We start from the raw sequence: 22876 nt of genomic DNA, 5'->3' as shown, positions 1-22876 counted from the left end.
GTATTTGAAATAACTTAAAAAATTTTTTACATAAATAATAGGTATTCATTTCTGAAAGCTGAAAAGAGAACAAGGGGAAACAGTTAAGATCTCGTATAAGGTGCTGCTGATGACTAATGACTGTGCTACATATTTGATGTAGATTCCAAGGCTGGGGTTAACCTCTAACTTCCTCTGCCTGAACACTAGATGTATTCAACTCACTCATGTCTCCAACTAGCGGCAGTTGAGGGCCGGGGCTGAATTCATTTGAATAAAGAACTTGAGACATTCAGGTCGTCTGTACTTTGAATTCTGGAATCAGTCTCGTGTGGTATTAAGAAGATGAGGCCAGTGACCTTTCACTTCTGATTACACTATTAAAACAATTGTATTTAAAATACTGACCAGGTCACAGATACATATTAGGTAGGATGATAAAAGGTTCCCCAAGCCAGAGGGCAACTGAGTAGATCAGAGTTGGGCTGTTTTGTTTCCACGACAAACCCGTAGTTAAGATTTCTCCTTCTTTCGAAGGAGCCTGAGCGAGAGCTTCCTACATTTGGCAAGTTCTGCATTCTGATGGTGCCAAAACTGCCCAGTCCATGCAGGGAGTGGCAGGCTGGCATAGTGCCATGCGCCTGAAGCCCAAGATTCTGATCACCTAGGTTACAAGGATACTGCTGATTTTGTACTGGAATAAAATGAGTAACTCTCATGGACAGTACCCACGAGGAACAAAGGCTGCACACAATGGTACTCAGATGAGCCACCTTGACTAGGGTGACAGTCACCCTGCTTTGCCTGGTACAATCCCAGGTTATGCCTGTTTCCCAGCATAATTAGTAACATATGGTCACCACAACCTTAATCCCACTCTGCCATCATTTCTGAAAATGACAAAAAGAACAAAGTTCAAAGGAAATCTAATAATTATGGTTATTAAGCTTTGGGCAAGTAAGGTTTCCTGAAAGTCGAAAAGCCCCTCTAAAAACCTACCCTAGGGCTTCCCTGGTGGCGCAGTGGTTGAGAGTCCGCCTGCCGGTGCAGGGGACACGGGTTCGTGCCCCGATCCGGGAAGATCCCACATGCCGCGGAGCGGCTGGGCCCGTGAGCCATGGCCGCTGAGCCTGCGCGTCCGGAGCCTGTGCTCCGCAACGGGAGAAGCCACAACAGTGAGAGGCCTGCGCACCGCAAAACAAAACAAAACAAAAAACCCTACCCTAAATTTTTGTGTTCTTTGCTATTGAATCTCATGATGATTTCATGTCAATCTCAAGTCAAAAAACCAAAACAACAAACAAACAAAAAACACGCCTGGGACTTCTAAATGCTGGAGAAGTTTGTTATATGACAGATAATCATCTTAACTTGCCAGAAAATCTGCCGAATATTATACTTGGGATAGTTGTCCCTACCAATAACCCCATGGATGAAGATACCATGAATAATATCTCCATTCAAAACCAGAGAACAAAAATCATTTCATTTCTGAAGTGGTGTTTAAAGTATAGCCTTTTTCAGCAGTTTAATAATACTGGCCCTTTTTCAATGGTTTAATAATATCGGCCAAATGAGTGACTCTTATTTTGCCTTTTCCACAAAAATGAGAAATCGGAGTGTACCCCCTAAAATTAACGACGGTGTTTAAAAACTAAGATTAAATTACTCTGACAAAAAGCGATTAATAATTTAGCCTTCACTCCAGAACATTCTTTTTAAAAAAGAACTGACTTCATTTGTACTGCTCCAATTTTATCCTTTTAACTTCTAGCACTGTCTTGGAATTTGGGCTTTGTCCTGGCAAAAGTAAAATAAAACGCAATAAAATACAATAAAAAAGAAAGTGTCTGGAGATCCTGAGTTGGATCTGCTTTGAGTTCAAAGCATTTTCCTTATCGTGGCTAAAAATTTTGTCAATATAGTTCAATCAGATACTAGGGTGGATCTTCGGGGAAATTGCTGTAAAATAAAATGAGAGATAAGATTGTGTTTCCCAAACATAATAACTGACATTTTCCTCTTTTTCCTTGAGCAGAAGCCCAGCCCCCCTGTGGCCGGCACGAGGGTCGGTGAAGGATGCGGCGCCCCAGCCGAGGAGTGGAATCTGCCGCCTGCTATCCATCCAAGGACCGCTCACCCCCATTCTTCCCACTGCTGCCCCTTATCCCCTGGGGTGAGGTTAGAAGCAGTGACGCCCCACCAGCCTCCCCAACCAGGACGAGGCCTCCTTGCTGCTTCCACTCCTCAGGAATACATGTCTTTGCCTCTTCTCTCCCCGGCCCTTGCAGAAGGTTTCCGTCCATCCATGATTTTCCCTCGAACACACTCTCACCAACTGTCCCTGCCCACACAGCCGGTGATGTGCTACAGCACGGCCGAGGCTGGGACCGGGCGGCTTCTCCAGCTCTTCACTGGGATTCTGTCACTTGCGAGGGTGGAGGAAACTCCGGGAATCCGAGGAGGGAGGGATTTTAGGGTCCCCGGAGCACGAGACTGGAAAGGCCTTACTCCACGTTCATCTAGGTCCACTGGGGGTATAAACCCACGGTCACCCTGTTTCCCGCAGCCTCAGACTGCAGCGCAGATACGTCCCGACCCTAACTAGCCATCACCTCACCCTCCATATCCCAGCAGCGAAGGGCTCTTGGGAGCAGTTTTGTTGCTGTTTTTAGTGTCTTCTCTGATTTCCTGGCTCTGGCTCAGAAAAGGAAAAATTAGGCGTTACGTACTTTCTTCCATGAGATTCAAGTTCGTTTTCTAATCCTGGATCTCAGGACACTTTTTCACAGGTGAAGGCGTCTCTTCTGTCTTTTCCAGAGGAACCGAGTCTGACCTTTAGAACTACAGTTGTCTGAGTTCCCAGAACATCCTGCAGGCCACGGGGTGCGGCTAGGGGGTGGGGAGCAGCATGGCTGGGCTCGCTCGGTTCTGCCAGGGTGTTTAGGTAGCTAGGACAGCTCAACGTGTTTCTGCCCTTATTTCATGAGGGTCAGTGGAAAGTGGAGAAAAGAAGATGTTGATATTCGTGAAAAGAGCTCTCGGCACTTATAAGCTTTACATGCAAAATGGGCACAAGAATGGGATTCAGGAGGCACGCTCCAAGTGGCAAATCTATACAGCCTTGGATACTCAGGGGGGTTGAGCAGATCTGTTCTATTGTGCAGAAAGAGAACACAATGACATGGAGACACGGTGCAGAAAACTATGCTGGGATAAGGCATAATTAGGAATTGCACGGTATCTTCTAGCTCTTTTGAAAAGCACAGCCCTGCCACCACTCTCTTCTGAAGTGCTACAGCCATTGTTCTTACAAATTCAACTTTTTTTTGGCCGTGCCGTGCGGCTTGCAGGATCTTAGTTCCCTGACCGGGGATCGAACCCATGCCCCCTGCCAACGGAAGTGCGGAGTCCTAACCACTGGACTACCAGGGAATTCCCACAAATTCAACTTTAATACATGAAAGAAAATCAGTAACAAAATTATATACTTAAGTATCTGACTGTATCTGACTCCACATCCGGAAAGTCTCAGGAAGAAGCCTATTTGTTCAAGCCGTGCTTGTGTGGGCAGGACCGGGGGCTGGGCAGGACCAGGATTCAGAGCCTTGTTCTAGGTCCACGCAGATGAGAACATTCACTGACTATTAAACATCACAATTTGCTCAATGCAACGGAATGAAATGCAATGAAACTGTGATTCATCCTCCACCATGGACACTTCATGCATGTGAATAATTCCACTTACTGCCGGTACAACATCTGCTTTCCGGGGCACAGGACAGGCCCTGTGCAGCTTCCCCATGACTCTACCCAGGTGTTCTGAATTGAATTGGGTCTCCTGGTATCTCTGTAACTGTCTCCCCTGTGTGGCAAGTGGCAGAATGGGGGCAGGGACTCAGGCATCCTGACTTTGGTCTGTGTTTGCCCCACCAAGTCCCAGCTCCCCTTCTGCTCCCTGCCCCCAAAGCCCCAAATGCCCCCCCGCCCCCGCCGCGCCGCCTGCTCTCCTTTTCTTGGCTTGGCCAGTGCCAGTCAAGGACCGCGCTTTTCTGATCAATTAAAGTTGCAAACTGAATGTATTTTCTACTAATAAAGCGCAAGTGGAAATTCTCAAATGTTCATGGCTTCATGTGTGTTTTTTCTAACTACAGAATTCGTATTTGAAATAACTTAAAAAATTTTTTACATAAATAATAGGTATTCATTTCTGAAAGCTGAAAAGAGAACAAGGGGAAACAGTTAAGATCTCGTATAAGCCCCCCACCCCACCCTCTTTCCACCCAGGAGCCCTTTACACACACCCTGCCCAGCCCATCTACGCATAAAACACGTGATCCTGCCAGCTGTGTGACCTGGGGCCAGTTATTCAGACTCTCTAAGACTCAGTTTTCTCATTTAAAATGAGGATAAGAGCACTGCCACACAGAACTGGAACAGATTTAATGAGCAATGTGTCTAAAGCACTGATCCAGGGCTACCGCAAGGCTAATAGCATCGGTACATTACATAAGCCTGAGGGAAAGCTCACTGTGCACCCCGTTCTCAGCCCCGGGAACAGAGAGGTGAACTAGATGGAGTCCTCGCCCTTAAGAAGCGTACATTCTAGTGGGGAAGATGACAGATGATAAAATCAACGAGGGAATTACGAAGGTTGGAAGGTGAGAGTGGTATGGAGGCAGTAAAGCGGGGAAGAGGGCTGTGGGCAATTTTAAGTTGGGAGACACAGAGGCCTCACGGACAAGGTGGTATCTGATGGGACATGAGGGCAGGGAGGCCATGTGTGCATGGGGAGACGTTCCCCAGCTCGGCACGGGACCAGGCCCCAGAGTGGGTGGGACCGCACGAGAGTGATGCTGAAGCCGGTTCACAGCACGGTGACACCTACTGTTTACATGAACATCTTTCCAAGTTATTACATGGAAGGCAACATTTTCAGGGCTATGGGGCATCCCTTTGTGGGGCTTTACTGTAATTCATTTAACCGGTCCTCTGCTGCTCGTCACAGAGATGGTTTCCTATGCCTGAACTATTTTTAGATAGAGTAGAGAAACTTAACACATCTGTAATTAAAGCCAGTTACGATGTAATCCAACTTTTGGAAGTAAGTAAGAACACAGACATATGCACTGGAAGGGGACACATCCCCCAAACTAAAAGCTTAGGGTAGGAGTTTTTTTCTGTTAACAGCAAAAAGCTTCTCTGCATTTTTAATTTTTCTAAAATGTAACGTTTTATAATTAGGGAAGATGCAAAGTTATTATTGCAAAAAATGAAAGAAGGGATAAGGTAGTTAACCCAGTTGCTAGGAGGAGGAAGAAAGGCTTCCTAGAGTAGGCTGAAGTATGCATAACTGACACCAATGGGATTTTTAGCCCCATGACGGACGGATGTCACATTCATTGACTGGTGGCACTTTTTACATGAGTACAATCTATCATCCAGGCTTCTAGAAATCAAAGAACTTTAAAAGTGAAAAACAGAGCATAATGAACACAGTGCTAAGGGAAAAAAAGGAATATTGTTTGAAAGGACAAATAATTTCTTAAAAAAAAATTAACTGTCCAGGAACTCGTATTCACGTGATTTGATGGCTAACACTCTGGTTTACAGTTTTGCCGTGGGAAGACAGACGTGAATAAAAACCGGGTGCTGGGGTTTCCCTGGTGGCCCAGTGGTTGAGAGTCCGCCTGCCGATGCGGGGGACGCGGGTTCGTGCCCTGATCCGGGAAGATCCCACGTGCCGCGGAGCGGCTGGGCCCGTGAGCCGTGGCCGCTGAGCCTGCGCTCCGCAACGGGAGAGGCCACAGCACTGAGAGGCCCGCGTACCACAAAAAAATAAATAAAAATAAATAAATAAATAAATAAATAAAAACCAGGTGCTGGTTCAGGCAATAACCTGGACCTTGACTGCTTTAGATGGTATCATAGGATGACAATTTTTCCAGAATGGGCGGCCCGAATGGATGCTGCTGGCTTACGAATCTCATCTGGGGGCCTGAACTGCAGGTCTTGTGGCACTACCCCTGCCTTCTGACTGATGGGGGCCTGATGGGCCCCAGACTTCGATTCCCCTCTGCGCCCTCACCATAAAGGCGTCTTCGAAGGGAGACGGTGAGGTGGTGCTTCTGGGACATTTTGACACAGGAGGAAAACAGCCCTCAGACAGAGGATCTCTGAGGGCTGCTTCGGGGAGTGGAGATGCTTATTTCACTTTTTGCATCAGTGCAAAGCTTGATGTGAAACGAACCAAGAGCCAACAGCTGGTTGCAAGGTGAGTTTTCCAATCTTGTAAAGTTAAGCTTAAAATTCCAAAGTACATTTTTCTGTTTTCTAATTACATGATACATAGAAAACATTTCCAAAGTAGCAATGCTTTATAATTTCAGAGCTCAGCTAGGGACTATATGCTTCTAAACACTCTGAAATATAGAATGTCCATGTGAAAAGGTAACTGGTATATGGTTGCGATCTTGGCTAAATGCTGCAGAGAGCAACTCTCACGTCAGAGCTGAGATCCTGAACTGCGACCAGCTGGAGAGATCAGGTGTGGGAATTGCGTAATGTATTTCTCAATAATATCAAGCTCCCCAATACTATATTTTAAATGTACTTATAATTATTTCCTTGTAAATAAGCACATATTTTAAGAGATTCTGATATAGACAAACATTTCCCTGCAAATGTAGTAAGATTTTAAAAATCCCACTGCAGAAATAATGTAGCAATTAAAATAGCATTTATAACAAAATATGTTTAAAATGTTTCTTCCTATAAAAGAGTAAAATTTTAAGTCATTTAAAAAAACCATCTGTTTCCTCATGACATAAAATTTTTAGTATCATGTAATTAATATTAATATCACTTTCTGTTAATAACCTTATCTGTCAGATAATAAAGCAAAGATGTAAGGAAAGATATACTCATTGAAAGAAGTTTAAGAATGCAAAACCAAAGTAATGTACAAGTATTAAAGGAGTAAATACACAGAGGGTTTGATGATGACCCTGATCTGTACAAAGCTACCTGTCAGCTGTATCTATCAATCATCTCTCACCCTACCTACCTACCTACCTACCTACCATCTTATCCATACATCCATCCATCCATCCATCCACCCACCCCCGATCTATCTCCCTATTTTTATCTCTATCCATCTATCAATCTATCTATCTATCTATCTATCTATCATCTATTACCCTATCTACCTACCTAATCTTATCTGTCCATTGGTCCATCCATCCATCCATCCACCCACAATCTCTATCCGTATCTATCTTTATCTATCTATGTCTATCAACCATCTATCTATCTATCATCTATCCACCTACCTATCTCCTTCTAACCATATTACAACCAATTGCATTTTTATAACCACTCCTCTGCTACCTTTATTTCCACTCCTTTCTTCCTTATCAGTATCTAAAAAATTTTAAGCCCTTTAGGTCTTTCCCTCTTTGTATGCATTTGTAAATAACAGGCAGCAAGGGAAGGATGGAAAGAGAACTGACCAAATTTTATTCTAATAACTGAAAAAGTCACCAGGGAGACAGTATCACTGAAGTTTCTTAAGCTATTTGATTCCTAGGCTGAGGACTTGAGCAAAGCAGAGGAATAAAAAATGAATATTTTCCTGGCCCCAAAGTGGTATAAAATCATGAGAAAAAGTCCTATATTGCTTAAAAATATACAGTGTTATAAAATCAGGTGGTTTAATGTTGCAAATACAAAAGCTCACTGAAAGTTTTCTTTCCAGTTGGAAAATGGCATTATTTACATTTGACGAATCTTTTTATGCTACTCCACCACTAAGTCATTGGATGCGGGGCAGTAAATGATGCTTTCTATCTGTTAAAAAAATTACCCTAAAATTGAAAGTTTGCAACTAAAACTGCTGGGACCAAAAAACAACCAAACAAAAAAACTAAGTAACTGTAAAATTTTAGACTTCTGTATTTTAGGAAGCTTTAACAATTTACATTAATAACACGTTGTTGCACTGAGACCAATGAGAAATGATGTTACTAAAAATACCAGTGGGATGGGAAATGCAAGTTTCAGCGACAACTCTACTGGAGACTTCTAGACTTCCAGGAGAATCAGGGGTTGCTGGGCTTGGACTACCTCCCTCTCTCCTAACCCACCTCTGCCTCGTCTTTCTACACCAGGTGATAACCCATGCTGACTCAAGAGTTGGCTTGTAAAAGTCACAATCACTGCTCCCCGAAAATCATGAGGGGGGCACTTGACTGCCCAGACTCAAGTCCAGACCTTTTGTGGATCCTTTTTCTAATCACCCTTCCTACCTTCATGCCTTGTCTCCAGCTAAGTCCCTTCATTACCCACGCCACAAAGCTGCCCAGACACATGCTCTTCCCAGCCTTCACACACACTCTTCCCTTCTCTGTCGTCAGAGAAGCCAAGAGAAGAGAGAGTTTCCAGCACGAGAGAGCGGTCACCGGGCGCCCCATCGCTAAGAAGCAGATGGCGAAGGGAACCATGCTGTACCTGGGGTGGACAGCGTGGGTGGCCAGGCACTGGATGAGAGCAGTGTCCGGGCAGCGCGGGGAGGGAGGACAGATCGGGACGGATCAAAGAGAAGGCACGTGGTGAGTAGCTGGAGACACTGAGTGTAGACAGGAGTCCCAGGAGGGTGTACGGAGAAGGCTGAGAAGGGGCTGGAAGGGCAGAGGGCCACGGAGCCAGGATGGGAGATGCCAGAGCAGGGCTGTCTGCTGAACGGAGGGACCCAACATCCGGGAGAAGCTGACGGTACAGGAAGCAGACAGGGTAACTGCAGAGGCAGAGTCCTCTGGAAGTGAGAGGTGATGGGTCCAGAGGTGGAAGGAGCGACACTTCACAAGGGCAGGGACCGCCCCCGCCTCAATCCCCTGGCCAGCAGGAAGCAGCAAAGAGGCTGTAGCTCCAGGTGCAGCTGGGGCGGGGGGTTGGGAAGATGAGTAGGCGCCATCCCCTATTTCACTGGTGAGACTTAAAGAGGGTCATCAGGTGAGGGACAAAGTGAAAGATTCAAGAGGAAAATGTTTGAAAAGAGTCATTTTGAAACATTATGCTCTATCATATTACTTTACGCTACTTTGTGTCAAAATTGTCCCAATTCCTGTGCTACACGGTAGGTCCTTATTACTTATCCATTTTATATATAGTAGCGTGTGTATGTCTACCCAATACTCTGTAATGACCTGTATGGGAAAACAATCTGAAAAAGAGTGGACATGTGTGTATGTAGAACTGATTCACTTTGCTGCCAGCAGAAACTTACACAACACTGCACATCAACTACACTCCAATGAAGGTTAAAAAAAAATTGTCGGGCTTCCCTGGTGGCGCTGTGGTTGGGAGTCTGCCTGCCGATGCAGGGGATGCGGGTTCGTGCCCCGGTCCGGGAAGATCCCACATGCTGCGGAGCGGCTGGGCCCATGAGCCATGGCCGCTGAGCCTGCGCGTCCGGAGCCTGTGCTCCGCAACGGGAGAGGCCACAGCAGTGAGAGGCCCGCGTACCGAAAAAAAAAAAAAAAGTCACAATTCTTTCCTGTAACTTTGACCCACTGTTCTGAGTTCAATTCCCCGGATGTACACAGGGTAAGGCTCCTATTTGTTACCTTGACCGCCATTCGCACGCAGTGTTCAATCCCGACCCCAGCTCCAGAAGAGTGGCTCTCAACCCCAGCTGCACCTTACAAGTCCCCTGGGAACATGTGGTGCGCAGGCTCCACCCCAGGGCCAAAGAAGCCCATCCCCAGCCCTTGGCCCCAGGAGCTCGTACTTTTGAAAAGCACCCTCCAGAGCAGGACCAGGGACGCCCCTGCCCCAGAGGCCCCTCCCACCTCCCAATTCCTCCATCCCTGTCTCTGACGTGGGTTCCAGAGCCTTCTCTACATCCTCATCCACTGCTGTGAACAATCCCCATTTGCCACTGTCCTTCTAGAAGTGTGGTCCCACAAAAGAGACCTCTCCTTCTCTCAGGGCAGAGTAAGTCTCGACGGCATTTCGGCAGATGAGCTACACCCAGGTCAGCCTCGTCGGGGTAGGGTTCCCCATTCTACGTGTGCACGATTGGGTGGCTGAATATGAATGCAGGATATTTATCTTAGTTTCACTTCCTTAGCCCTGACCCATTTTGTGGTCTCTGAATAGGGAGGATGCTGAGATTACGCCCGCCAATGTGTGCCGTCCACGCGTCCTCAACACATTCCGACGGTCAAGGCCACCCCGGGTCTCCCTCAGGCAGAGTTCTTGGGGCAGCTGAGCGTGGTGGTTCAAAGTACAGCACAGTGGAGGCTGAGACACAGCCTGAGATGGAATCCAGCCTTGGCCACCGGCCTGCTGCTACCTCTGTTTCCTCATCTCAAATGGGGATGGCACTAGCCCTCCTCTTCCGGGTCCTCGTGCCTGACAGGCAGGGAGTGCTGGATGGATGTCATGTGACATCATCACTGGTAGTAGCAGCACAACTGCCATGGGGCTGGTACAACCCCCGCCTTCTGCCTCGGGGGACGGTCTGGGAAGCTGAGTCGAAAGTCTCGCTGCGGGCAAGGCACTGCTTGGGTTGGCTGTAGTCATTCTCTCAAGAAAGGAAACAGCCTCCCTTTTCTTTGGGAAGGATTATCATTTAATTCACGGTGGAGCACAGTGACGGTGGCTGCTAGGGTCCATAAAACCCAAGTCTTCATTGTTCAGACAAGGGTTTCTGGACCTCTGCACTACTGACTTTGGACCAGATGGTCCTCTGTCGTGCGGAGCTGCCCGGTGCACTGCAGGGCGTTCACAAGCTTCTCTGGCTTCACCCACTCGATTCCAGTAGCAAACCCCTCCAGCCCCCTCAACTGTGACAACCTAAACTGTCTCCAGACACTGCCAAATGTCCCCAGGGGAGGGACACACAAAATCACCCCTGGGTGAGAACCACTGGTCTAGATGAAGATACCGAGGGCCAGAGAGACCAAAAGATATGGTCCAGGTACCGCAGCAACTGGCAACGGTATCCTGCTCTAACATCTGTTTAATATGATTTCTAGACATTTGCCAGGCAACAAGAGAATTGCTGGCCTGCAGGTATGCAATCTCCTGCTCCCGGTCTGATATTGGGGCAGCGTTTCCCCTAGTCAGCACCTGCTGCTAGAAATAGCTGTTAGGAAGGAACTGAGGAGGCAAAGTACAAAGTAATAACGTTCTGATTGGGAGGAAAAAAAATACACCTTTTACCCCCTGCGGCCAGATACCCTAGGAAGCTTCTGCTTTCTCCTCGGTCCCATGCAGAGAAAGGGAAGCAGGTTCTGCCTGCAGAAGGGAACTGGGGTCATCCCTTTAATTAGGCCGACGAGCCTGGTGGGGGGAACAGAGCGCAGCGGCCGAGACCGGGTGTGCCCAGCTTTGAGATGAGAGCCCACAGGTCCTTTAATACTGAGCTTAGCTGAAGGTTGATGACAACCCCCAGGGAATGGTTTCTGAATGTCAGCCAAGATTTGGGAGAAACGGATGAGAAAGGCAAAGTGCAGCAGAAGTGAGAGAGGGGAAAATGTCTACCTTCCCTTAAAAAGCAAAAGCTCTATGAAAAGATAAACAATTTTTATGATACGTTGTTTTAATATCAAGAATTCATTTCTCCTTTAAAAAAAAAATAGCAGAGAGGAAAACTATAAGCTTTGGAATCAGAAAGACCTGGGTTTGAATTCTGGCTATTAAGAGTGTGGTCTTCAGATTCTCGACCTTTTGGAACCTCACTTATGAAACAGGGATAATGATTCTCAGGAAATGGGCATTAGATGTCAAGCTCCTGACACAGAGACGCAGCTGTACAAATTCAGACTCTACGTAAGATGGCCAAACAGGCACATGAAAAGATGCTCAACATCGCTAATTATTAGAGAAATGCAAATCAAAACTACAATGAGGTATTAACCCACACCAGTCAGAATGCCCATCATCAAAAAATCTACAAACAGGGCTTCCCTGGTGGCACAGTGGTTGAGAATCTGCCTGCTAATGCAGGGTACACAGGTTCGAGCCCTGGTCTGGGAGGATCCCACACGCCGCGGAGCAACTAGGTCCGTGAGCCACAACTGAGCCTGCGCATCTGGAGCCTGTGCTCCAAACAAGAGAGGCCGTGATAGTGAGAGGCCCACGCAACGCGATGAAAAGTGGCCCCCGCTTGCCATAACTAGAGAAAGCCCTCGCACAGAAATGAAGACACAACACAGCAAAAATAAATTAATTAATTAATAAACTCCTACCCCCAACATCTTTAAAAAAAAAAAAGTTTAAAAAATAAAAAATCTACAAACAATAAATGCTGGAGAGGGTGTGGAGAAAATTGAACCCTCCTCCACTGATGGTGGGAATGTAAATTGGTGCAGCCACTATGGGGAACAGTTTGGAGATTCCTTAAAAAAACTAAAAATACAGCTACCGTATGATCCTGCAATCCCACTCCTGGGCATATATCCAAAGAAAACTCTAATTTGAAAAGATAAATGCACCCCCAATGTTCATAGCGGCACTATTTACAATAGCCAAGACATGGAAGCAACCTAAATGTCCATTGACAGATGAATGGATAAAGATGTGGTATACATATAAATGGAATATTACTCAGTTATAAAAAGAATGAAATAATACCATTTGCAAAAACATGGATGGACCTAGAAAATATCATACTAAGTGAAGTAAGTCAGATAAAGACAAATATCGTATGATATAACTTACAGGTGGAATCTGAAAAAATGCTACGACTGAATTTATTTAGAAAACAGACAGACTCACAGACATAGGAAACAAACTTATGGTTACCAAAGGGGAAACAGGGGGTATAAATTAGGAATTTGGGATTAATAGATACATACTACTGTACATAAAGTAGGTAACCAACAAGGACCTACTACTGTATAGCACAGGAAACTACATTCAGTATCTCGTAATAACCTATAATGGAAAACAATCCAAAAAGGGATATATATGTATAACTGAATCACTCTGCTGTACACCTGAAACTAACACAATATTGTAAATCAACTATACTTGAATTAAAAAGGAAAAAAAAAAAAAAAAAAGGTGAGAGCTGTAGTGTCACACTACCGCCACCTGCTGGTCACATGATAAAATTGTTAGCATAGAATCCAAGAAGAGAAAAAAAAGTGCTCAAGCTGTAAAAATTAAAATTAATGAACTGACAGTAAACCTTCCCAGAACCCAAAGTTATGGCATGCTCTCTGTAATCTCAAGTGCAGGGCTGCCTGCCCCTCCTGGGGCTGGCTCTATGAGAAAGGAGAAACCAAAGGAAGTGCAGGACACAATGACCAGAGCTGAAACCTGTGTTTCTAACTTCTACCATTCAAACAAGCCTTGTAAAAAATGTCCATGACGACAAAAAATGTTTAAAAGTTAGCAAAAATGCAAGCGCTTCAGATTCAAGATTGGTTGTCTAATAACCATAGATTCTGGTGGGAAGATGTGTGGTTAAATGGTTAGAAGGAAATGGGCACACACACACCTTCCATGTGGAAGAGTGCAAGATGGGTATGGTTTTCATACTTGGGGCTGACGAGGCTGGACGGTGGCCTGGTGGAGGCAGGTGGAAGTGAAATGTTCAAGAGTCTTCTGAAGCAGTGGAGTACTGCTGGTGATGGGCAGCCAGGGTGGCAGGAGATTAACTCTTGGAATGAAGCAATCAGAGATGGGGTGCGGCCATCAGAACAACCTGACAGTCAAGAGGAGTGGGGAGTTTGGCTGCCACGGCAACGGTCACCACTGAGACCCTCGGCCCACAGCTGGCAGTGGCAGGAGATGGTGTGGCAGGCTGCCAGGCTTGCCGAGACATGCAGGACCCCTCGTAGACGGATGCACAGGGTTCAAGGCATTGGCTCGGGCCCTCAGCACAGGTGGGATGCACCCGAAAATGCATTTTGCGTCGGAGCAAGGTATGACAACTAAGTATACTACAAATGACCACCCCGGGGGTCCCCTGCCACCCACAGTCATACTAACTCTTGGTTAGCACTTCTAGAGAAAATTACCTATAGAGAAATGCTTAATCAAAAAAAAAAAAAAAATCACAGGCTCCCAATGAGATTGCAGAGAATTCTCAGCCAATAGTTGTTGCAGAGATAATTGTTCCGAATCTATCAATAAAGCTGAGCTGCCCCTTCATTGACTGCAAACACCAATTTCTTTCACCCAGGATTATAAGTTGGTGTTCACAGGCTCACTCCTGCCATTACTGTGATAAACAGTTTAAACCACAACAGGGTCTGACATGTAGATCAATTCTGGGTCCATAAAGAATCTACACAAGAGGTTCCAGGACAGGAATTTACAGCCACCAGTTTTTATTCTCTCTTGCTGCAAAAATTACTTCTGTCAAACACTTAGGAGAGTGAGGAAAAATGTAAAAAAATTAATTTTTCATGTACTACTGGAACAGCCTTTTTCAACGCAGAAGCTCAAGATGAATATGTTTCTGCATTTAAAAAATTACGCTGAGCAGCATGTGGTGCTTAGTCGGAGTGGGACCCAATCCTCTGTGCTGCAAGCCGGCAGACAGCAATCTGAAACCCTGAGCTGAGCTGTCTGCATTTCCTCTAAGGGCAGATGCGGGTCTCACGTTAGCAACGCCAAATTATATTAGACATTTAATTTTAAACCTCAGGTACTTAAATGTAAAACCTTACAGCAGTAATAGTCATAAAGCAGTGGGGCATTGCATTTCACAGAATGGATTCTTCTTTTTTCCCCCCTTAATTTAACCAGAACCTCCTGTTTTGTAGTTTCACACACCACAAAGTCATCTATCTAATTAGGAGTTGCTCACAGCTGCTTAAAAGACAGAAACCCCCAGGGTACCTGTGCGTCTAAAGGGGAAGACTTTACAGAGTTCTCTGGAGCCAAAGTCTTAATTTAGTGTGGACAAGGGGGCAGAGAAAAATGGAACCCCAATGTCATGTATTATCATGTACAATAAAAATGTGGGACAATGGGAAGGCATATTCACCAACACATGGGCATCTGGATTCACAAGCTGCTTACTTCTCCCTGTCCCTGCTGCTAGCACAGTGTAAGCTTTTTTATGACCCTGACATCCAAACCAGAGACTGGGGTGAGGGAGAGAAAATGATTAAAAAAAAAAAAAAAAAAAAAAAAAAAAAAAAAAAAAAAAAAAAAAAAAAAAAAAAAAAAAAAAAAAGAGGGTGGAGTTTGTATTTCACTGCGACGTAAAGAGAAAAAACACGCAGAGAGCTCTTAATCATTGTTTGTTTCTTTTGTGATTATTTTCCAAGCATGGCAGGGAACGTGGATGCCCAAGTTGAGGTCTTGAAATCCATTCATAAATGTGTTTTCTTAAAGTCAGCCGTCAGATCCTGTGCCCTGATTTTATTAACAACTGCTCGGCATCTGGCAGGATGGTACTAACGGGAGGGAAGCCAGGACATTACTCTGGCCGCACGCAGACAGGGCTACTCCACATGCAGGTGGACCCGAATGGCCCAGGATTCTTGACAACATGCATTCTGATCCTGGAAGTCTTGCTGGAGCCTGGGACTATGCATTTCTGGGCAACTCCCAGGGGCTGTCAGACACCAGTCAGTCTGTGGACCACACTCAGAAGCAAGGATTTCGAGCAGTGGTTCTCAAACTTCAGCATGCAGCATCATTCCATGGAGGGTTTGCTGGCACAAAGGTTGCTGGGTCCTACCCCTGAGTTTCAGATTCAGTGGGTCTGGGATGGGACTTACGAATCTGCATTTCTAACCAGTTCCCAGGGGATGTTGCCACCACAGGTCTGGGAAGCATATCTTGAGAAGTGCTGACGTAGACTCTAAGGTCTAGAATCAGGCCACCTGGGTTCACATCCCAGCCTTACCAGGACATGACTCTGGACAAGCAATATTGAACCCTTCTGTACCAGAGTCTCCCCACCTGGAAAATGGAGCTAAGAGCAGTATCCACTCCACGGGGATCAAATGCGATGATCCATATGAAGCCCTCAAGAAATATTAGCTCTTGTTATCATTACTACTGTTTCTCTTTTCAATCATATCTTGGGTGCGACATACCATCCATCCTTCGAAAATATAGGCGTGAAGGAAGATGCCTGAGAAACTATAGGAATCTTACTTCTGTACAACATTCCGTTTTCTCTCTGGATCTTTGCTATTTAAAATGTCAGCTGTCAGCCTTAAAATAAGATGCTAATTAATTGTGCGATTCTTAATACTCATCTCTCTCCTTCCTGTCTGTCCTCATTTTCCTGCATCCCAACTAATACCTTGCCCTTCCTTGTGGCCCCTCGACTGTTGCATGTTGCCCTTTCCTCCTCTTCAAGTCTCTGTCCAAACTGCCTTCATGTTTAGAACAACTTTCTGCTGTGGTTTTGCACACACACAATCCATCTGGTTCTTGAAACGCTGCTCAAGTTTCAGTCTCTTTGGGAAGTTTTCCTTGATTAACTCTCTCCATCCTTAATCTACCTGCCCAATTTCGCCCCGGGCTTTCTCCATCCACATCCCGCAGTAGGCTCGTACCAGGGCACAGACTGGTTTCTCATCTCCTGTGTTCACGGTTCAAGCTCTGGGGCATCAGGAAGCCTAGCTAGTCTTTCACAAACACACAATGTGATAGAACAATGGACACCCGGGGCGTTGGCATGTGAGAAATCGATTTGTAAATTTAAAAACAGCGTTCACCCGTAGGCAACCTCAGTCATACGGGTACTTTATAAATATGCCCGTACCGACCAATACGATCACGTTCCGTGGGAAGAGGCTTCTCAGCAAATCAAGGGTCTGGCACTCGCGGAGTCCCTGATGTGACGGTGTGGAGGTGCCTTGGCATACACACGTGACCGGATGCAAAGAGCTCTTGCGTAGAGGGAAAGTTAGCTGGGGAGTCTTTATCAAAGAGATAATTATGCAAATGGAATATGTGTCAAGTGCAGATTTTAGGTTAAAAGGCTGCTTCCAATGCTTTTTCTGGAGGAATATTCTGAGTGTGGGGGGAGGCAAAGACTTGGGGTGAGGCTCTTGCTTAGGAACTTGTTGTTCTATCCCCTCCCCAAATATAACTCCTATGGCGCAGAAGCAACAGAACCTAGAGACCGCCGCCCTAATCAGGCTGTGGTGGTGACTCACCAGTTCTCACTCACAAGAGGAAAGCTTTAGAAAGGGTGCTGCCAGGCAAAGCAGTGTGTGCACCAGGCCGGGAAGAGCCAGCTGATGACTCCTGCCCGCCTCGAACGTGGGAGCGCACCTTCTCAGAGGGTGCCGGAATGAACCCACTCAGACAGTAAGGGTAATGCTCGTTGAAAAACGGCTGCGTTTCCAAGTATTTGATAATGCAATTAAGCATGTGAACTGCTTGCCCCCCTAAAAAAAGTAACCATGGCAACCACAGCAGATGCTCAGTGACAGAAGCCAGAGATGGACACTGCCCTACATACCTACTGACCACGCAAGGGAGAGAAGAACACACCCATTTAAGATTAGAACACAGAGGCTTGCAGAGGTAAGGCCGCCTGCCAAGGCCACCTGCTCGGCAGGTCGGGGGCCTCTGCCTGGAGCACGGACGTGTCTGCTGAGAAGGCCTGCCGGGGCACCTGACGACTAGGAACGCACAGCTGTCGCGTTACAAGGGAATAAAGTGTACGCGGTTAATTTATAATGACTTTAGCCTCTTCATTGAGCGTCTTAAGGTGCTGTCATGATTTCAGACGAAAGGTGGAAAGCCCAGTCCCTGAAGAGGCTGGAGGTAGACGTTCGTTCTCTACCGAAGCATCCTGTTTTGTCTGAGGAAGGAGCTGGGAGCGTGCTGGGCACAGGGCAATACCGTCCGTACGCCCCAAGCCCGCGCCGCTATGGCACCCGCTGGAGCTGCCTTTCGAGACCTCACTCCTCCTCCTTGGTTTGGAGATGCCTTTTCTTTAAGGCCTCTGCTCAGCGGCGTCTGATCGAGGAGCATGGAGTAACTAGAAATAAGATGATGTTTATCCAAAGCACACGTCCTGCTGCAGCAGCTGCTGGGTCTACAGGGAAGACCTGATGCTGAATCTTTTAATTAGGACAAATTATGCTAATATTACTCTAAAACCCTGTCTGAGAGATGACACACTACAGTGGGAATTCCTTTAAATACCGGTGAACAGGTCATAGACAAAATGCCACAGGCAAAGCATGTTGTGGTAAAGTGCAGCCTCAATGCTGCATAATTCACGCACTCACACATATGTCAAGATAGTTTCCAGTGCGCACATTTGTTTCCCTAGAAGCTGCCTACACTTTAAAAAAAAAAAAAAGGCAAGAGGGAAGACTCTCCAAACCTTAGATGATATACCAGGAATCTTGGAAAATGGATAAGGAGAATGAATTATGTGTTTTCCTTTGATGCAAAAACACCGCAAAGCCTAACCACATAAAATGCACACTAATGACGGAAAGTGTAGGCCACATCATGTAGGGAAGTATGATCAGGGACATACCACCTGCAGTCGGGTCTCAGCCCTGCCTGCGGTCTCAGTTTCCAAATCTGTCAAGTAGGAATGAACATCTACCACTCCCTGCACCAAAGAAGGACACGAGATGCTGTGGGTGAGACAGCTGATCAAGGATAAAGTGCTCCATGGGTGGAAGGCGGGCCAGGCATCGTCGACAGGGTGGCCGACCTCAGAGCGGAGCTCGGAGAGCTCAGGGCGTCACGTCCAGCCCCTGGTTTACAACCGAGGACCGCGAGGTGGCCGCAGGTCCATGGGGCTGTGCCCTCTCTTACCACTGCTGATGGCTGAGTTTGCAATGACCGTAGCCTCACTCCACTGGTCGGCACTGGAGACAGAGTAGGACCGTTGCTGCATGCCGTCCGGTCGGCTGTTGAAGGAGCCCAGGCTGACGCCGCTCGCCATCTGAGACCCAGGCGCACTAGTGACATTCCCTAGGAATAAACAAGTCAGGTGAACACCAGCGCGCACTGCACACCCGAACCGGCACGAGTTAGTCTAGGGGCTTACGCGCCTGCACACCGTGGACCTGACACCGAGAGCAGCTGGCGTCCCGATACAGGGCAAGTGGCAGCATCACATGAAACAATGTTCCAGAGGAAAACAGGGTGAAGCAGGTCTTATGGTGCTTGACAAAGGAACCCGATGCTTCCGATGGCTACACCCACCACAATCCAAGACAAAGATGCACACCACCACCGCCGCCATCTCTAGATGGAGTAGCGGTGAAGACAAAAGACCCACTTTTGGGAAAAGCGGTATTCCTGGCAGGCCAGCGAGCCGGGCACTGAAGGAGCCCTGCTGCATCCACACATCAATGGAAATGAAATGATCACCAGTCGGGGGTCAACTGTCTGATGCCAGAGGATTACTTTCGCAGGGAAGCTATACTTGCCAGACGCGACATCGGTGGAAACGCAGACTCTTAAACCAGGTAAGTTTACTCTTAACCTTGAGAAGACCACACAGAGGAAAAATAACCTTAGCAACTTCACAGCCTGCACACAGACTGCGATGAAAAATGGTTCCATTGTATACTTAATGATTTGAATCAGTTGCTCAACATCAAAATGAATTATGATCTATCTGGTCACACCAATTTTAGACTCAAAAACATAATTAAGTGCCTTTCTCTAAAGCTCAGCCAATCACACCTTGCTGCCAGTGAGTTCGTTTGTTAGATCTGTAGGCAGATCTTCAAAGGTATTAGGTTTCTTTTTTTAAACGTTCCTCCCATTGTTTTAGTTTGGAACCAATTAAGTTCAAAATTGCTTTCATAGAAGGTTTTCATAGCACAGGATTTTAAATACACAGACCGTATTAGTGGTTCCCAAATCTGGCCAATTACCAGAATTACCCGTGGAGCTTTTTAAAAATAGAGGCTTCAAGAAATTCAAATTTCGATTCAGGAGGTCAGGGGATAGAGCTTGAGGGGATACGCATTTTCAAAAGGACTTCGGTGATGCCGGTGAGCAGCCAGAGGTAGGAACCAGGGCTCCACCACAAACAAGGTCCTCATTGTAATCGCACAGAGCGTCCGGAAGTGACAAAATCATCAATAAAACACAGACGTGAGCAAATAGGACAAACAAGCGGTTAGTGAACAGGAAGGATTTTGCTTTGAAAAATATATTTCTACCTTAACAAATGATGCTGGGCTTCCCTGGTGGCGCAGTGGTTGAGAGTCCGCCTGCCGATGCAGGGGACACGGGTTCGTGCCCCGGTCCGGGAAGATCCCACGTGCCGCGGAGCGGCTGGGCCCGTGAGCCATGGCCGCTGAGCCTGCGCGTCCGGAGCCTGCGCTCCGCAGCGGGAGGGGCCACGACAGTGAGAGGCCCGCGTACCGCAAAAAACAAACAAAAAAAACCAAAAAAATGATGCAGATTTTATGCTGTTGTGGGAATTGGGTACATTTTGAATGTCGTAAAAGTAAGTATTCCTAGGCAGGTTTACCGGATTCCAGAAAAAAAGCCAAAAGTACCACCTAAGAAAGGAAGAATGGGAACCCATATATCTTCCCAAGTGCGGGCCTCATAGCAGAAGCAGCTGCACCGCCTGGGAGCGTCTTTGAAATGCAGGCTCCCTGGCCTCACGGCCACCCCTGCTTTTTTTTTTTTTTTTTTTGCGGCCTCTCCCGCTGTGGAGCACAGGCTCCGGACGCGCAGGCTCAGCGGCCATGGCTCACGGGCCCAGCCGCTCCGCGGCATGTGGGATCTTCCCGGACCGGGGCACGACCCCGTGTCCCCTGCATCGGCAGGCGGACTCTCAACCACTGCGCCACCAGGGAAGCCCGCCCCTGCTTTTTAATAAGAGCCCCAGGTGACATGTGCACACGTAAAAATATGAGTGGGCCTGCAGGAGAGCTCCGATTGATTTAAAAACCAAACACTTAAACCAGAAAATAACCATGGACACGAAACAAAAACTACAACGAAAGCTCTTCCCTGCCGCGGACCACTGAGATCAAAGATGCTCCCGGGAAGTGCACCCGCCCTGGCTCCTCGGCTGAGCTGCAGAGGGTCTTGAGCCAGTTTCCCATCTCCCTCCCAACTCTGATGTTCTGATTTTAGGACCTGTCCGAGCCCTAAAAACGCGGAAACTTGTGCATCCTGAATGGCAGCGTCAGTCAGAGCTGGCGCCCGCTCCAGCACCGGTCCTCAGCAGCCTGAGTAGCCGGGCCAGGTGCGTAGCGTCTCACAGGTACAGAGTAGCCAAGGCTCAGAGAGGCAGCACTAAGGGACACACCACACACTCCTCCGGGTTTTCTCCACGTGTCATCCATCATTTAGGGCGCCCTGCAGCTGTCTTCTGGGCGCACTTCTCCTCGGCCAGATCCCTGTACAATAGGGCACTGTAACAGCCGGACAGCATGCCCAGCAGCTGACCAGGCTTACCGGTCGGGCAGCATGGCAGGGTCTCCTCCTGACCCTGTGCTGACACCCGCGTCTGCCACCACCTTCTCCCCACCCCTTCTATGCCCTGCTCCCTTCTGAGGAGGGTACCTGTTGGGTTACCTCTGGCTCCCAGCTGGGCTGAACGAGGGGGAAGCACAGGAGTGTGGAGTGGGGATGTGCATCCCTGGCCCCGGCGCCCTGGGCCACCTGTCCCTTCGCTGGAGGCTCGCCTGGGCCACCCCCGCCTTCCTTTCCCTTCGGGTCCATGGTGGTCCTGGTGCCACTCTGCCAGCCCTGGTGCCGGTACTACCTCTCGGCTTCTCTCTGCCCACACCTCTGTCCCTTTGCAAAGAAACCCTTCTGAGCAGGAGGGTGTGGGCCTCTGCCTTCCCTTCCCTGTGGGGACCTTGGTCCTGCACGCCCACCATTTAAGAGGGGTTCACAACTCCTTCTGAGGCTCTGAGGCCCCTTCCACTTTCACCACATGAATTCATAAAAACGCTAACGTTAAGGGACTTCCCTGGTGGCACAGGGGTTAAGAATCCACCTGCCAATGCAGGGGACACGGGTTCAAGCCTTGGTCCGGGAAGATCCCACATGCCGCGGAGAAACTAAGCCTGTGCGCCATAACTACTGAGCCCGTGCGCCTAGAGCCCGTGAGCCACAACTACTGAGCCCGCGCGCCTAGAGCCCGTGCTCTGCAACAAGAGAAGCCACTGCAATGAGAAGCACACATACCTCAAGGAAGAGTAGCCCCCGCTCGCCGCAACTAGAGAAAGCCCGCGCGCAGCAACAGAGACCCAATGCAGCCAAAAATGAGGAAGTAAATAAATAAATAGATAAAAACTAATTGTATAAAAAAAGAGCTTTATTTAAAATAAAAAGCTAACATTTTTATGGTGGGTGGAAGGAAAAGGAAGTGATGGAAAGAGAATAGGAGAGGAAGCACAATGAGAAGCCGCATGTGGGCTGCGACGCCACTCTGAGCCGGGCCCCCTGAGCCCGTGCTGCCCACGGGGACACCTCCTGCTTGGTGCGCATGTCAGGGGGATGATTCCTTCCTCCCTTCAGCGCTCATCTGTACCCCTGACAAGTCATTATCAAGGGTGGGATTTGTCCACAAAACCTCATTTCATACCACCTGTAGGCACACAAGGCCAAAACACCTGAAAAACCAAAAATAAATTCACCATCCATCCATCTTTGGGCAGATGAGTCCAGCAGTGCCCCTTTCCTTGTTCACTCTGTCTGGGGTGTGGCTCCGAGGACGATCAGCCCCAGACCCTCCTGACATACTCCAGTCAAAAGGTGGAGAGAATTATCTTAGTGCGTCTAGCACTGACTACTTGGTGCCAAAGACCAGGAATAAGTAGCCACAGGCACTCAGGACAGCCAAGTCCATCTGAGCTCTGGGTCAGGGACGCAGGAAACATTCAGAGACATCGGATAAAGAGGTAGCCTTAGGATGACAGGTTCTTCATCTTAAGGCCAAACGTCTACCAGG

The 22876-nt window shown here is 47.5% G+C and overlaps 1 protein-coding gene across 1 annotated transcript in view; it reads right to left on the bottom strand.

Annotated features, from left to right (window-relative positions):
* The window catches only part of AGAP1 (ArfGAP with GTPase domain, ankyrin repeat and PH domain 1), a 580109-nt gene that overhangs the window by 142805 nt on the left and 414428 nt on the right, over window positions 1-22876 (bottom strand). Inside the window, exon 12 of the mRNA XM_007463919.1 lies at window positions 18754-18912. Coding sequence (XP_007463981.1) covers window positions 18754-18912 — 159 coding nt within the window. The remainder of the gene's footprint in view (window positions 1-18753; window positions 18913-22876) is intronic.

Source organism: Lipotes vexillifer, unplaced genomic scaffold (genome assembly GCF_000442215.2).
Source record: "Lipotes vexillifer unplaced genomic scaffold, Lipotes_vexillifer_v1.1 scaffold1215, whole genome shotgun sequence".
NCBI lineage: Eukaryota > Metazoa > Chordata > Mammalia > Artiodactyla > Lipotidae > Lipotes > Lipotes vexillifer.
Note: the sequence above shows the minus strand (reverse complement) of the source record. Positions and strands in the feature narration are given on the sequence as shown.